This window comes from Scleropages formosus, chromosome 14 (assembly GCF_900964775.1).
Source record: "Scleropages formosus chromosome 14, fSclFor1.1, whole genome shotgun sequence".
Classification (NCBI taxonomy): domain Eukaryota; kingdom Metazoa; phylum Chordata; class Actinopteri; order Osteoglossiformes; family Osteoglossidae; genus Scleropages; species Scleropages formosus.
The window spans coordinates 12121668-12139251 of NC_041819.1; the positions used below are offsets into that span (position 1 = coordinate 12121668).

At 40.3% G+C, this 17584-nt stretch overlaps 1 protein-coding gene across 1 annotated transcript in view; it reads left to right on the forward strand.

Annotated features, from left to right (window-relative positions):
• The window catches only part of LOC108920009 (unconventional myosin-XVI-like), an 86695-nt gene extending 69764 nt beyond the window's left edge, over positions 1-16931 (forward strand). The window contains 6 exon segments of the mRNA XM_029258151.1: positions 8-348; positions 497-1579; positions 4458-4598; positions 5348-5421; positions 6849-6939; positions 13753-16931. Coding sequence (XP_029113984.1) covers positions 8-348; positions 497-1579; positions 4458-4598; positions 5348-5421; positions 6849-6896 — 1687 coding nt within the window. The 3' untranslated portion in view covers positions 6897-6939; positions 13753-16931.
• Positions 16932-17584: the final 653 nt, after the last annotated feature.

Sequence of the window (17584 nt, forward strand, 5' to 3'; positions counted from 1 at the left end):
CTCCCAGGGATCCAAACAAGAAGGTCAGCGACGACGGCACCGAGAGGAGCCGCATTCTCAAGAACTTCTGCTCCAGCCCGGTGCCCCTACCCCTGTCTGTGGAAAGCTTGGTACATTCTGCCGCCGGGTTATCAATCAAGGCCCCCACCCAGCAGACGGAAGGGGGAGGAGGTGGCAGCGGCCTCTCATCTCCACGGAAACAGCCTCCACCCAAACCAAAGAGGGATCCTAACACCAGGCTGAGCACCTCCATTGATGCTGTCAGCGCCAGCCTGTCTGTCTGTCCCCAGAACACACTTGCTGATGGTCAGTCCTCCCCAGTGGTAGAGCCCCTCACTTACTGAAACCGTTGCACATCCTTTTCTGTTGTATTTCAGTGACATTATTCTATTTGTAAAAATAACTTGTTAAAGGTCCTGTTATCTTTCACACTGTAATGCATTCAGTTCCTCTGAATTTTTTTGGGTGGGTAATTTTTATTTTCTCTTTGATGCAGCACTTTCAAAACCCCGACCTCATAGTGACGACTACAGTGCAGTGAAGAAGGTCCCACCTCCCAAGCCTATCAGGAGCCCCAACACCAAGCTCACAGGGTCCTTTGAAGAAATCTCAGTTCCACGAGCCTCTGAGGTAAACCTGTCCAAAGCAACCCAGGGTCTGGGAGCCTCTGTCGACGGGCCACACCGCCTTTACCGCTCCCAGGAAGAGGAAAGTGTCTACATTGAGATGGTGGGGCACCCCAGGATCACCTTTGTTCAAAAGCCAGGTGCCCTCGAGCCAGGTGAGGCTGTTTACGAGGAGATGAAATACCCCAAGTCAGATGTGGGAGCCACAGAAATGAAGATTCTGCAGACCACATCTGAGATGTCATCCCCCCCACCAAACATGGAGACAAATCAGGTTGCAACAGATCAGGGCTCTGGGGCCTCACAGACCTACTGCAAGGGTGGGCCGTCTGATGTTCCGTCTCCCTTCCCTAACCTGCTGCCTCATCGACCACCACTTTTAGCATTTCCTCTTCCCACTGTTCCCTACTCTTCTGCCTTAGATGAGTCCCCTCTCACTCCACTGGAAGTGAAAAAGTTGCCTGTCCTGGAGACAAACCTGAATTACTCAGGCCAAGCAGAGGGTGGTGCTCGACAGAGATCGGACCCTTCCACCACCCCTGTCTCTAAACAGGACAGGTTAACTCCACCACTCTCACCAGCCCTTGGACTCCCCTCTCCAGCCAAGCTTCCTCCCCCTTACAAGAACCACTGTCACACCCCTTTTGCCTGTGAAACTAGTGTTCTTGTAGTAACGCGTGGCGTGTCAGTAGCCAACTCTACCAAAGGGTGTCAGAAAGCATTTCAAGGTTCATCGGAGGCCCCTCCAGCTACCGGAAGGCCCCCTTACTCCCCTGTGAAGAAGTCACACCCAGATTCCCGGCAATCACACTCCTGCTGCTCTTCCCCACTACTTTTCAACCCCAGCAATGCTCGTCCCCTATCCAGTCCCCTGGATGAGCTCTCAACACTCATCAGTGCTGGACGCAGCTTACTAAAGAAGTCAACCAATGGGAGAAGAATCCGAGAGTCAGGTCAGTACGTTTCTTCTGTCCATATTGCTAACATGCGTCCTACATCGGGTCAATCTACCCTGCACGATTTGTCACCCTACCTGATTCATTTAGCTGATCTAGAGAGGTCATTTCATATATGTATAACAAAACCATTCTTTCAAAGAAAGGAAGTAGAAAATCTTGTTGGATATTTCAGTTGGTAAATTTTAACAATATGAAATGTCCAAGGACTATACAGAGTTGCTTATGTCTAAGTGACAAGTACAAAGTTAAGGAAGCTGACAGTTTTCAGTTAATATAAATTGTAGTCCACATATAAACCTGTTTTGTATTTTAAATTGATTTACAATTAAATAATCATTTTCAAAAACATACTGTCTTTCCAAATCTGAAACTTGTTCTGTATTGTATGAAGTGGTTATACGGTCTGCACAGTTCATGTGAGTAACAAAAGGTTTGTAGACTTCTGGATGTCCTTTGACACAAAGGTGAATTCTTTTTTCTTTGAGTATACGTACTGAAAAGCAAGACTCACATGATCTTTTGCACTTTGAAATGTTGCTTCAGTTCCCATGAATGAGCTTTCTTCTTCCTCTGTCTTTATATCACACTGCCCTTGATTTCTCCATGTAACTTCAGAATCATGGCCCTGAAGATTCTTAGTTTGTCACAGAGATTTGCGACAGCATGTTCATACAACTCTACTCAACCCTCTAACCTTGTCAGTGGAGCTTGCTACAATAATTCTGTTATTTTTCATTCTTTTATCAGACCCCAGTTCTTATTTCTGAATTTGCCTTAGAAGTTACATTTGCCTTCAAATCCTCGAGCAAAGAGATTAAAGGGTAATGAATGAATCCCTGTAATGACTCTTTGCACTGATTTATTATTCTTTGTTAGATTACCCTTGGGGTAGATTTTTTAATGTCCTGGTTTTTTCGGGGGGTGCCATAGTGGGCTGCAGTCCATATAGATAAACTGCTCATGTGAGGCTCTTTAGCATTCCCACCCATTGGGTCTTTGCACTAGGTGGCCTACAGGTTATCCTGTCATACCCCATTGACCACTGCAGTGGCCAGGCTGTTTCTTACATATTCAAAATACTCTTCTTTGATGACTACTATGGGACCCCAGGGGTAACAGCTGGTGAACATCAGTCTGGGGTTTCTTGTTATCACTGTAGATAGTTTACACATTAATGTGTCAAGATCCTTCTCCTGGGCTATATCTCTTCTAATGAGGTACTTGGCCTGACAATGCGCTACAGTAGAGGGCTCAGCCAGCAGATGTAGGATCACTGTGTTATTGTGCTGTGATGTAACTGAATAATCTGTGCATGAAAATGTTCACATGGCCATTCTTGTTGGTGTGATTGTCTTCATACAATATATATTTATGGAAGGATGTTTAAGTTTTACCTTCTCTGGAAAGTTTGTTTAATGAAAATGGTTGTGTTTATATTAAGTTCTGGGATTTATGTTTATATTCTGCATCCTGGCTCTGTTATGGCTATATTCTTGGTTATTAAATTGCATTTTACATTTACATTTATTCACTTAGCAGATGCTTTTCTCCAAAGTAACTTACAATGGATACTATGTAGTGTTACTAGACCGCACACCTTGTTCACCAAGGTGATTTACACTTCTTCTTCCATCCACGAGATAGCCATGCAGTTGAACAGTACACAATACTCTTCTATGATTATAAAAAAGTCTCTGGGTTGCAATCATCCTCTAAATATCCTGATGCAGGAACCTTCATTTCCAATCCCAAGACTTCCCCTGACTGTCTTTGGGGTTAATGTATTTTCTACTCCACAGTTTCATTTTATTTCAAAGCTTAGAGAAATTTAGCAAAGATGGAATATTGTAAAATGAAACATGAAAATGAGTCTACAGGCAGAAGTGCTATTCTCTTTGCATTGTTGGGTGCTCTTCACACTTCTTGGCCTGGGTTTTTTATCGCACATCACATTTGAGTGCGCTGTCTTGGATAACACTCTAGAAAAAAGTACTAAAAAGTAATTACACTCCATGGCCTCAGCAGATTGTGGACCGGAGAAGAAGTATCTGTCATCCTCTTATACCTCTAATTTTGACTGATGACTTATTGGCAATCAGTGTCACCTTAAATATTCATAATTTACAGCACCTGTTGTGGATATTTGTGTATGACTGATGAAAATTGTTTATATAAAATTACAGTTGCGCATTTATTTCTTTTAAATCATTACTCTGGAGGGCCTCTGCATATTCTGAGGAACATTTGCCAGAATTATTGGACCCATTTGATTATTACGAGTGAATGAAATAATTTTTCACAAAATTACTTACTGAGGAACTATCTGCCAGAGGAAACGGCTAACTATTGTTGATGGTGTGATAATTGCAAGCAACGCTCTAAAACACAGGCATAACCAAATATCATGTATTCTTCACTCTTTTGTTTCTACGTGATTAATGACATTATGGAGAAGATGTGATCCTATTAGTGTTGCTGGAAGCTCTCTGTTTGTAAGACCAACAGAAAAAGTGGCAGGTGTAACAGTTTGGTTTGGTGATAACATTGGTGATGGCTACATCTACCCAGACCAGTGGCGGTGGGCGGTATGGCTAGAGTTAAAGGTAGGCTCACCTTCATGGGTAGTGTGTCTGTAGTTATTGTAGTAAAGTACTCTGGGAAGCTGAGCACAGTGCCCCAGTGCCAGTGCAGAGAGAGATGCCTGAATTTGTTTATTGTAAAACCCTTTGTTTGTGGTCTACAAATGAATGCGAGAGCTGCTTTGCCTTTTAAAGGTTTTCATTACATCAAAATTTGGTTGTGAAATATCAGCTATTAGGAGAACAATGTTTTTGATTAAATGGCACTGGATTTATATACAGTATCTCAACAGGGTTCAACTCCAACATTAACCACCCAGGCAGGCTGGATTCAGGCACAACCTCCCCATCTCCACGACTGCAGGACAAAAACGCCAACAATCACCCCATCGGAAGTCCCATCTCCATAGAAAATGGCAACCAGCTCTCCAACGGTAAGACCAATCAAAAGCAGGTTGGTGATTCATCTTGGATTCTTCCAGAACCAGAGTCTACTTGTCATAAATTCCTATAATCCTCAATTAATCTGAACTACAAACTACATCAAGGAGAAAGTACAATAAATATTAAATCATGCATGGAGCAGCAGGTTTCTGAACTATTGCCTTAAATAACTATGACTCTAAGTTTTTGCACTTTAAAGATGTTCACAACCAAAACTTAGACAAATAAACGTTCACAAAGTTTATCTTTCTTGATAGGTGCTGTGATGCTACCTAATACGGTTACATTACATTTATTCACTTAGAAGACGCTTTTGTCCAAAGCGACGTACATCTCAGCAGAAGTACAATTTATGCATTACATTAAGAGAAAGAGACATAGCTGCAGACCTGTGAGTCTCAAGTAAAGGTAAAGGTTAGTTTTTTAGTGTTGAAAAATTAAGGTAGGAAGGATTGGAGACTGGGGGGAAAAGGGGTCTAGCATGGGGCAGGGGTTCTATTTTGAAACAGATTATAGAAAATGGATTTTAATGACTTTGTATCTACTGAGATAGACTATAGATTAGAGCCATGCATAGCAAAAGCGTTTTCTACAAGAGAATAACAGAATGTTAGAAACACCAATGTTGGAATAACATGACTTTCCACAACGGTATCACATGTAGACTCTCGTTTTGTTGCTCATTTTCTGTTATGTTAAGGACTAATGTCCTCTTCTTTGTGATGTTGTTGCTGTGTAGTTTTGCTGGAAGATGAGGATCAGTCCAACATCATAACATCACTTCACAGGCATTTGGACAGGCATCCCAACCAGGTATTTTATGTTGTCCATACCATCCTTTTTTTTGCTTTTCTGTCACTTATTTTGACTATTTCTGATATTTTTTTCCCAGACATACTGTAGATCAGATCAATCAGCAGGTAACTTTGTTTCAGTAGTGTCATATTGAATTGCTAAGCTGAGCTGTATCTTTCTGCTAAAGAAACCAACACTCTACAGCCATGAAAACCCATTTGAAATATTGGAGTCATCTTTACAGAAGCATGTTGTTGCAGTCTGAGCAGTGAAACAGCATCTACTGTGTTGACAGTTTTTCTGATAAGGCCTTCAATCAACACAGGTGTATCCTTTATTGCTACTAAATTTCATCACATTAAATAAGCACTGCTCTGGAGATTCTCTGAAGATGACCTTCTGAGATCATAAACAAGTTGCATCTGAAGTGTGTCCACCAGGAAAATATAAGTGAAAATTTCAGTTCTGATCTATGAACTTCTTCTAGTGTCCATGGCATTCAGGGCTATAGATATAGATTTACAGAGCAAGTTCACCCTCTCTCATTTTGTCATATGAGATGGGTGAAAAGCACATGACTCCGTGGAACCAGGAAGGAATCCAGCTACAGTGATAGGGGAAGACAGACAGAGGATCCGTCTCAGTTTATAAGAAACTGTTACCTTCGGCACACATTCCCCCGGGCTTTAAATAAAGCTTCAATTATTTAAGGACAACATGAAATATTCACGCAGGCCATGGAAATCTACATACAGAGCTGCACACTGGTCATTCTTCCATACCATGAGGACCACTATGTTCTCGCTTGGTGCTCCTGTGGCCCACGTCGGAGATACCCCATGACCAAAATATATGACCAGAGCACTCTGATACATGGAAAAATGTTTATTATGGGAAATGTCAGTTGGTGTTTCCTTTATAAGTGCACCCTGGGACACAGACATCTCCACACAGGACTGACTGACAGGACCGACTAAAAAAAGTATGTAGAAAGCATGCAGAAAATTATTTTACTTAATTATTGATTGGATACTGCTTGCAGGATATAAAGTGTATGTTAGAAATTGAATGCAGAACTATGTCAGTTGCACTGTGCTCCTTACCAAACCCAAAATCTCACTTCTCCTGTGATCACTGAAGATAGCGCTGTGTGCTGAGTGTTGAAGTGGGATCAGAGAACACAAATGCACAAACCATGTACCTCTGTGTTAGGTCTCTCCAGCTGTTTCCAGAGGGCATTGTGCACAGACTCTGTGGTTTTATTATTAAAAATAAAAAAATAAATAGATTTTATTCAATAGACAGGAACAATGAACTTCATTTGTAATAAAATGGCTCATCTCTAGACTGAAGACCTACCACATGATGTTGGCCATTATGTTGTGTTGCATTGTTCCTAAATGGTTCTGAAAGTTAAAAGTGTTACCATGATTATTTCCTTTCAGAGGGATCATCTGAACTTCTCACCTTTTGGCACAGAAGCCACTCTATAAAATGGGGTCACTCTCGGGATGCTTCCAAAACTACGGGGATGGGGTGAGTCTCGTGTACTTCTTCTAGCCTTTCAGAAATGTAAGGCATTAGAGCACTTAATTCCATGTGAGTTGATAAATTGCATTGTATGAGTACAAAACACAACCTGCAGCCTTCAGTATTTCAAACATCAGAGAAGTCAAATTTACTCAGCAAGAGCCAAACTTTGAAATCTGCTAGAGTGGCTAATATCTAAACTTTTTTTTTTTTTTTTTTTTTTTTTTTGTGAAATATGTGGAATGGGTCACTATTTCTGTTTCTGCAACACATTTCAGGATGCTTTTGCAGGATGGCAAATTCAAAACACCAGGCGCATTTGTTATAGCATTGAGGTTAGGAAAGTAAGAATCTTGAAACTGTGACGAAATGTTTGTATAATTTCTTTGTGGACAAAAACTCCTTTGATGGATCATATCGTCAGTATTTTATAGAGAGACTTGGGAGTATTTTTGTGCATTTTCATGAAACTATTTACAACACAATAGTATTTATTTGTTTTTTCTTTAAAGTTATATCTTTATATATCATGCCCAAAAAAACTATAATGAGTGACTTGAAGAGAGTGTAAAAGAAAACCAGAGAGCTCAGATTGTTAAGGAAACATACCTGTGCCTTTAACAAATATTCGGAAAAAATATGATATTTGAAACTAAAATTTTTAAATAACGTTGGTTGAGTTTTAGTAATGTCATGTCTGTCTGATTTGTGTCCTTGGAAATTTCATTCTATCAGCACTCACATAAAATTACTGTTGGCGATAACAACTTCAAAAGCAGGGGTTCATTCACTTCTATTATTGATTAAAAGAGAGTTGCTGTCTTTTAAAGTATTTCTCCCATTTCTAAGCCCATTGTTTTGTTAATAATTACACTTTTTTCCATTATTGTTCACTTTGTTTTTTTTTTTTCCTCTAGCCTTTTTAAACGATACTGTATTTTGGAACTTTGAAGAAATGGTTTGCTCGAAGTTTGAATGTTAATTTGTAAATGTACTGTGGAGATCTGTAATTTCCCTCAGCGAAGGTAATAAATTTGCATAACAGTTGTTGGCTGGCAACTGAATTCAAGCCCACAAAACATGTGTTTGCTCTAATAAGGCTCGAGCCGAAATGCAGATAACGAGCCCGGTTCTGAAAGCAGGCACCTCCCACCCGTACTTCCCACTGTCAGCAGCCTCGTGCCCAAACCCCGCATCCTAGTGATTGTTCCAGGACAGTCATTTCCATGCCCAGATGGCTGTGTTTCTCCTCCAAACGCCCACACTGATTTCACCACTCATCGGGCTTCAGAATGCTAGCCTCTGCTAATGACTTTTAATTTGGGCAAACGTTCAATGGGTGTCTGTGTGGAAACGGAAACACCGCAGGCAAATTCTCATTGGAGGAGGAGGCCTCGCACAGTCGAAGAAGTGGAGTGGCACACTTGGGCCAGATCCATGCTGTTCTGCTGGGTCTTCGTCCCACTCTGTCCCGTCTCCCCGGTCTCAACTGAGTCATACTAGGAGGACTGGGGGCCGGCAGCCTGCATGCAGAGATGCTTGTAGTGCCCTTGACTCTGGCCTGCAAATATGAGCAGGAGGGAAGCAGCAGGGATCCATCTGAGGAGATCAGTGGGAGGAACGACCCTGCAGCGCTTTTCTCTCAGTCCTTGTTTAGGCCAAGTCTTCCTGGGCTGCTAGAGGTTAGCGACTGCATGTGGTCAAGATCGGAGGTAGAGGTGACAGAGCAATGGCTGCTAGTCTTTTACAGAGGATGTCACGGTAGTGCTGAAGGCCCCGCTGTATCGCATGCATCAGAAGTTTGTCACGTTTCCCTCACTCATTTTCACACACACAAAAATGCACTTCACTAAAATAGAAGTGTGTGTAGTGCAAGAGCCCATCAGTACGTGGGAGTAAATGGGAGTCCAGACTGTTATGTCATGAATTAAAACTAACTGAGGGCAAAATTATGCAAAAAAAAAGCACTAGCTATGTTATTTCGTGGTGCAATATCACTGTATACACCCCTTCTAAAAATATATGCCAACAAATGCATAGCATTTTTTCTTTCATTCTGTGTTCATCTATATAGGCTGTTGTATAGGTTTTATTTTCGGGGAGGAGAAGATGGTGTATGGGAATTTGAAAAAAGCAGATTTCATTTTAGTTAATCTGCTTATGCAAAAATCAAACGATGACCATGGATGGCGATCTGCCTATGTGCAGACAGAGAGATTAGGTTGACTGGAACTCGGTAGGCCCTGTCCATGACATTAACTTAAGCCGCTTATGCTCTGCTGTGGTCTGCCTATTGCTCCAGTCCTTTCTGGTACTGAGCAATACTTTCTAACAGTCCCCCAAAGCAGAATATACAGTACATATATGTATATATATATATATATATATATATATATATATGTGCACACACACTCAAGTGTGTGCGTGTGTATTTTGTCGAACGTTTACGGGCGTGTACTTGCTTTCCAGTCAGTGTGCTTATGTGTACTAGAAAAAAATAACAATTCCATAATGTATTTTAATGTATATGACATTCCTGTGCTGGGAGCACCCACTGGAGAGTGAGAACAGTCAGGGGAATAGCTGACAGACACACACTCTGGACACCACTGTAATAGCCCTGATCTCAGAAGGTGGGTAGAATCTGATTATCCTGAGTGGTTGGGCAAGGAGCTGACCCACACTCACAGTCTTTAATTAAAGCCCTAATCAGTCTGATTGGGCAAATCTTTGCATGTTTCTGTGTGTGTGTCCTTTAGCCTTTACCCCCGAGCAGTTTATGCAGTGCCATTCACTTGTTAACAGGAACACCATCTGACTCCTTGGTGTCTGTTAATCTGCATCCTTTCACACTACAGAGCTTGCCATGCCGCTGGCCTTTTGACCAGCACCTCTGTTGTGGAAGTCACTGTCTGCTCAGCCGTTCTATTCCAATTGCATATCATTCTCCACCAGTTTCTCCTCAACTGTGACTGACAAAGAGATTCCAGCAAGGAAAAAAAAAACATTTTTCTAAGCATGATTTTAACTACGTGGTAGTTTTACAGTTAATGTCTGTCTGTTTGTATGAAAACATGAGAGAAAAGTTGTGATTATATAAATTGTATTTTGAATTTGAGATAATAGAATAGACAAGATCCATAAACTCTCAGTCATCATCATCATCATCATCATCATCATCCATCAACGTTACAAAGGCATAAAAAAACCTCTGCTTACTGCCACACCTTCCATAAGTGAGTGCGATCACAAATTGATTAAAAACGGGTAGGAGGTGGGACTTAAACATGTATCACGAAAGGTGTGCCGTCTGGCCAACAAACAAGGGTGAACTCATACAGTCATTCAAGCAACCTGCCCTGAAAGGTAATGACAACACAAGCGCCGCTGCTGTCGATTCATTGCCATATCCTGAAGAGTTTCTAGCCATTTACTCGGTGAGTCTTTGGGACCCCATCCTGGAAGTCGCGAGCTGCCTACTTTTCCAAGGTTCTTTGTGGAATTTTTCATTCCACGTAGCCACGTCATTTCCTGTCCTCCTTGAGGTCAGGTCATTGACAGATCTTGATATTCAGTATTAGTGGCAGTGTCTTTATGTTTTTTATTTGTTGTGACAGTTGATGGAATGCCTTGGTAGAACATTTGGACTTCTCTGTATTATTCTATGAACCGCATATTGTCAAGAATAGGTGCTTTACAGTGTCTTTCTCAGAGGAATTTATAGTTAGGAATACACAGAAAAATTTATGTAAGAATTATTGTAGCTGATGGTTTTCTGTTGGTCAGAAGCATCATTTTTTTCATTCCATCCTTTGCTGATGTGTTCTTGGATAACCCAGTAGCAAGACTCTGTTTCCTTGTGTCCTCTATTTTTTCTTTATTGTTTCCATCTCTTTTGACAGTTCTTGCATCAGCAATTCCCATGGAACAGAAGAGAGGACCTTACTGTTACACATTCATAGCAAGCCTCAGCCTGGCCAGATCTCTCTCCCCACATCCATGCATATACTCAGCCTGCTCAGATCTTCATCCACACATACATGCATTAAGGTCATTACATGATTACATTCCTTTGAAACCATTTTTTTACACTATAACATTAGGCAGCAGCCATAGATACTTCATAATTCTGTGAGATATGTTTCCCTGGCATTACAATCAAGTACATATTATATTCAGATTGCTGTCGGCAATGGAAGTATAATACACATCTATATGTCAGACTGGCAGAAAATAATATTGTATGCATTTTTTTGCCGATACTTCTCGTACATGATAGTAAAAAGAAAATATGAACTATTAAACCATTACAAGGGTCAGTGCATTTGTGCTTCCAGACCAGTGTTAATATCAATAAATCACTAAGCTCATGAAATGGCATTTACTTCATAGACTTAGAAAAATATTTCAAGAAATAATTTCTGTGAAAGTTGCCAAATTTATGTGATCCGTAACATAACATATGCATGTTATTTTCATACCTACACATTAAATGTCTATGAACTGTTTGATTTTGACTGATGAGCAGCCTTGTTTATAGACTGTTGCATGTACAGGTGTTGGTGTGTGCCTGCGTATGCAGCGTGCATTGATTATTTTTGCGCTTTCTCCCTTTAACTGAGACTGATTATGAATAAAACATGTTTAGGCTCCTTTTGAGATTTTCAAAATGGTTTTATTAAGCCTGCATGTAAGGGCGGTGGTTACCTCCTTCCTCTCTCCAGGGGTGCGATCCAGTCCTAAATTTAGTGCTCCGTCTCTGGGTAGGGTGATTAGAGAGGATACCCGTTCAGCTGTTGTGTATGTGGGGAGCTGCTGTGTACATGGGGAACCTGCTACATCTCCTTCCATAGTCCATAGTGTTAAAAAGAAAGTGAGACCTCATTTAGAAACAGTGTTTAATAACACCAAAGTTTGGGGGTGTTAACAGAATTTTGAAAGAGGGGTTTTCACTCTGTCTGTGTTCTCTGGAGAATATATTGGAGAACATTTTCCAAAATATATTTACAGATATTTCATCTGGGGTTTACTAACGCCAGCTAGTTTTATTGATATGCTGCTGTCATAAGTATAAGAGTTTCAAAATGTTTTCTTTTAACAGTATACCACAGCTACACCAATATGATCAGTTACATGAAAGTTGAAACTGAATAAGTTTGTAGAGGGATTTAGATTAAAAAGTCTGCTCTTGTTGTTGCTCGATCAATGAAAGAATCGCTTATAATTTATTCGATGCACAACATCTTTACGAAGAAGTGAACGTGATTTTCCTGAGGAAAACCTAAAACTTGCATGGTGTTGGAATAGAACTTAAGGAATTTCCTGCAAAAACCTTTAACACAAACACATATTAGTAGCGTGTATTTTAGGAACATTTAGGAACATAGGATGGCACATTATAACAACAGCTCACTGTCTGGTTGAACTGATTACTTTTTATTGCTTTTATTCAAAGCAATGTACAGTGCTGAACCCATTTAAATAGTGAAATGTATTTCTGAAGCACTTCAGGGTTAGTACATTGATCATAGGTACTACAGCAATAGCAGGGAGTGAACTTGAGGCAGCAAGATGCAGGCTACAAGGCCATGTGATTAATTGCTACTTTTCTCTATGGTTTTCATATCCACACATAAAATGTCTTCGAATTTGCTTGCTTTGACTGACGAGCCATCGTGTCTTCCAGACCATTGCTTGAAGTGCGGCACGACATCTAGAGGCTTTGCATACAGCCATGAGTCGGAAATCAGAGACATTATCTGATTCTGTAGCAGCTGTGATTCAAAGCTGTAGTTCCCTTGTAGATAGAAAATAATAAGTAGGAGTGCATCAAACGAAAGCTCAGCAATGTCCAGCTATTGCAACGTATCACAGAAGGTGAGAATCAGGTGAACTACTGCACCCAGGCTCAGGGGAGTATTTTATTGTAATGCTCTTTTTTTTTGCTTGTATGATCTTTATCTTGTGTGCTCTATTGGACAAAGGAGCTGAAGGAGTAATATATAATTGCTATCTTGAAGTGCTACCAATTCCTTAACATAGCAAAGTTATTTCATGAAGAGCTCTTTGAGAAAACACATTTCTGTTTTTCAATATTTTCAGTCAAGAAAATATTTTGCCATGGTCCAGGTAGTTATAATAATAGTATGGTATCACAGGCAAGCTTCAGTGTGGATGAAACGAAATCATGGATGATATTTTCCTTACAACCAAGAGACATAAAACACATTACCTTAAACATATTTCTTAAGTGCATTCAAGTTGTGACATTTTAATATGCCTCTCAAAGGAGAGATCGGGATCAATAATGAGTTGAAAGCAGCCTCTCTGTTTGTTACCAACTGACTGTCACAGTTCATCCCAAACCATGATAATTAGCTGTATTTTCCCTGTAGTTTGGAGCAAAAAGTCATCCATTCTTCTTAATTTCTCAGGATTTCAGGATTTCCCTCTTGTTTATTGATTTATATCGCATCTTCGTACAAATTTAAATATTTACATTGTTAATACCGTGTATAAAATTGTTTGAAAAATACTGCAGTTCCATTGTGTTCTTCTGTAGGAAGTGGTGTATGTAAAAGTCATCAGTAGCGCTATCGATTTTATTACGTCTGCACTGTAATGTAACAGAAGTACCGTAGAAAATACAAATGAGTAAACATCAGTAAGCTTTTCTTCAGGTGAGGTAAGTGTACGCAGAGGGGGGGGGACTCCTGGCTAGGACAGACAGTAAGGATTATGAATGCAGGAGAAAAGCCACAGATTAGACTGCTAGTGGGCAAGCTGATAGTGACGCCCTTTCCTCTCCCTTGTCCTCAGGTGATCCAGCAGATTGAAGCTGTCATGGACTGAGAGCGCCGCCCTGCAGGAACTACTGATGGTGCACTTATAATGAGTCTGAGGAGTAGGGTGACAGAAAACACATCTTCTGCAGGATGGAAAGTTTAACTGTGCCACAGATCTTTTAAAACTGCTCAGCCCTGCAGCTTTACCTTAGAGGGCATTGCTCACTGGATCACACTCATCCATGCACTGTCAGACTTCTTCTTTCTCTTCCTCTTTTGATTCTCTACTTCCCTGTTTCTTCGTTCCCCTTGTTGAGATCACCGAGCAGATGTGGAGTTCACCTGGATTCTTTGTTAAGCATATCACAGGCCACAGTTCAGTAGTAAGAAACAACAAAATTGGCCTTATTCCTTGTGTGTAGGGTAACTAGAGCTGAGGACTTTAAGTAGAGTATGTGTGAAAGCTTTGTGCTCTGCCACCCTTCTTTTCACGCATTGCACTCCTATAGATATTCTCCTCTGGTGCTGCCCAATATTAATGGGCAACATTCATCTCTGAATATTTCAGGTAAGCAAATTTATTTTATAGGTGCTTCCCAAATATGGAGAGAGAAATGTAGGTTCCCGCAATAGACACACTTGTTTCTTACCAAGAACAAACTTCAAAAGAGCTTCACTTCAACTTTAAATAAGCTGAAAGAAACCATCTGGCGTAGAACTGTTGCTGGCTTCAAGTTTCTGTGACAGTCTCCCTCTTACCAAAGGGTGACCAGCTTATTTAGTAGGTGTGTTGATACAATCAACAAATACATATACGTAATATAAGACCATAAAGATACATGTAAAAGTCATGTGCATGCCATTCTATGCTTCATAAGGGGAAAGTCCTTAATCTAGGTGGTCTTTTATGTCACCTCAAATCACCCGATTCAGAAGGATTTGAGGGACTCGATAATTAGTGATAATTGAGTGAGTCTCTTAACGGGATTTTTGTCTGAATGTTCTGTGTGAAGAGAGGGAAACGGGTGATTTAAGGTGAGAAATAAGACTAGCAGGCTGGGGCTCTCCAGGACACATTCAGTAGAAGGCCTTTAAGAAGGTCAGCTCCCCACAGATATCTGGTCGTGGTGTTCTGTACAGCTCTTCAGAGAGGAGCACATCTCGGGCTCCACTATTTGATGTTTTACTTGGATTCCCAATTCACATACGCTGGGATCACATCTGTAATGTCCTTGATGTCCTCCTACCTAACATCTTTAGAAGACCGAACAGCAGGGTGAAGTACCTGCGCGTTACTTTCCACTGAAATGGTGGAAATTAGTGTGCTTCTCTCTGGTCTACTGAGACAATAAATGAATAATAGCAATGAATAAAGTAAATATGTTTAGCTATATATTTTACCGTTTTTCCTGTAATAGTTGAGCTAGTGAACGACAACAAGGTTTTACCTTATGTTCTTCCTATTATACCTAGTGGAGAACCCTTGAAAACAATGGTAACAAGTCCATTTGGGCAAATGGTGCTAAACACACATAGTGGCTGAACAGCCGTATTTACTCAGTTTTGCTATTTGTCTAACTGACATGTATGAATCTATTTTCTCTATCTTAGCTAAGTGTTTGTGTGCTTTAAAGGTGAAATCTGTGGTCTAATCAGGGACAAAACAGACTTAAGTTTGGTCTGTCTTCAGTCTGTATGCTGTACTTGGGGAGTGAATGGGTTGATCTCACATAGCTTGAAAAGCATGAAAAATGCTCAGCTGAGTGACCGAATGACAATTTTGTCTTATTTATTGTTTTAGCGTTTTTATTTATTTATGTTTTATTTATGTTTCACAAGAAATGGCCTGAGGTCATTAACCCACAACGAGCTTTAAGAAAAAAGCAATATTAGTGATACTTATGGCCTGTTTACTGGTTATAGTGTCATACCCTGCCAGTTGGGGAATATTGGTCATAACTTTCTCCATAGCACTTTGCACAGGTTCATTGTGCTATGAAGTTAACTAAAATAAACTGATATTAGAAAGACTGTTATTACAGTAAGTAAAATGCAGTTGATTTTTTGAATATACAGTATTTTCTCCCAGGCTCTGTCAGGAAGACGTGTAGCTGCATCATTTAATTACTCTGTGACACATGATGTTTAACTTATTAACCCTTAAAAAGCCATAATTTGTGGTTTTATACAAATTGTGTTGCGGTATGGTTGAATAATAATTTGTTAAACTCTTGATGGCATTTTTTCCAAGTTTGGTATCCAGTTTGGTAACCAGATCAAGGACAGTTTTGATTTGGTCAAAGTGACTCAGATGTTTATCTGATGAGTAGCAACAGGGGTTTTTCAAAACACCACTGCCAAAAAAAAATCATGACTTAACCTTTTTTAGTTGCCATACATAAGATGCCCCTTAACATGAGAGGGCCGCTAATATGCCATTTAAATAATGAGCGAAACAGCATTCCATATGGGATGAAGTCTTCATTCATATGTATACAGAATTTATTTTGGACTAACTTGTGTGTGCTGAACCATCTAGAGGCTGCTCATTTTCTTAGTACAGCTCTTCACAAAGCAGAGCTGTGTGGACCCGACACACACCATGTTTCCACATGCTCGATCGATGGCTTATACTGCTCCACAGAAAGAAAACCTGTGAAACACTCAGTGTTAGACATGATCCTGCAACCAGCACATGAGACTGCTTTCTCCCTGTTTACAGACCTACAGTTTAGCCAGTGTTGTGTGTTAATTTGTTTATTGCATAATTTTAATAGTTCAGAAAAACATTCCCACAGAAGCAGAAATATTTGTTCCAGTTGTAATGATGAACCCTGCCGTTATGGTACTGCATGATCATATCAGCTGAAATCTGTAGGTCATTGTGCTCAGGTTCTCCTGGTGCTGTTTTGCTGTGGCTATTTTATTTTATTTATTTTTGTTATCTTTTTATTTTATTTTGGTGCTCAAGTGTCCCTCTGCTGTATAATCCCCATCACCCCCGCCACCCTGTGTCTGGTTACCCACAGGGTCTTCTCCCCGAAAGAAACTCCTCATAAGGGGAGCGCTCTTCAGGACAAACCTCCTTCACATTAGTGCTTCTTGTACTACCTAAAACATCAGTGTAATAACAAACTTCTTTGGAAGAACTTATCAGTTGTGTTTTGCTGTTTTCCTTTGCATTCATCCATTGATTTTATTTATTTATTTATTTATTTATTTATAGTGGCTTTTCCATTCAAATGTAATTGTGGGGAACCAATAAGTTGTGTCCTATTGTTATGCGCCTTGTTTTAAGCATTTTTTTTAAATAAATAAAGGGATAGCAATAAAGCACAAATGAGTTCCACCTCTTGCCTGGTCCATTCAGCCCAACAAGTGAGTTTAATCCTCTTTTAGGAGATTAAGGCAGGCTCTGCCTCGGGTACTGTTCTCTGGCAAAATGGGCTGCCTGAGACTTGGGCTTCCTGTGCCAGCCTTCCGCTGTTTGTCATCCACTCTGTTCACTAACTGCGGTACACACAGCCTCCAGCGCAGCTGATGGGCAATGGAACTCTGTGAACATCTTGAGAACATCCCCACAGGCCTGCTGGGAAGAGTCAATTGTCCACCTAGGATAAAACTAAAAGTCCTTGATAAGGATGAAGGAGAAAGGTGTATGAAATTTTTAAGTAGGAAGGGAATTCTGTGTCTATGAACCACCAAATGTTAAACATCGTGACTGTAGCAGTCAGATTTGTCATATTTACTGTCAATGAACATCCTTTCGATGCTGTCCTCTAAATATAGGTAAGCTGCTTAAACTGTAATTACTTAATTACATGAGGTGTAATGATTTGAATGCAATCTAGTGAAAGGATTTACAT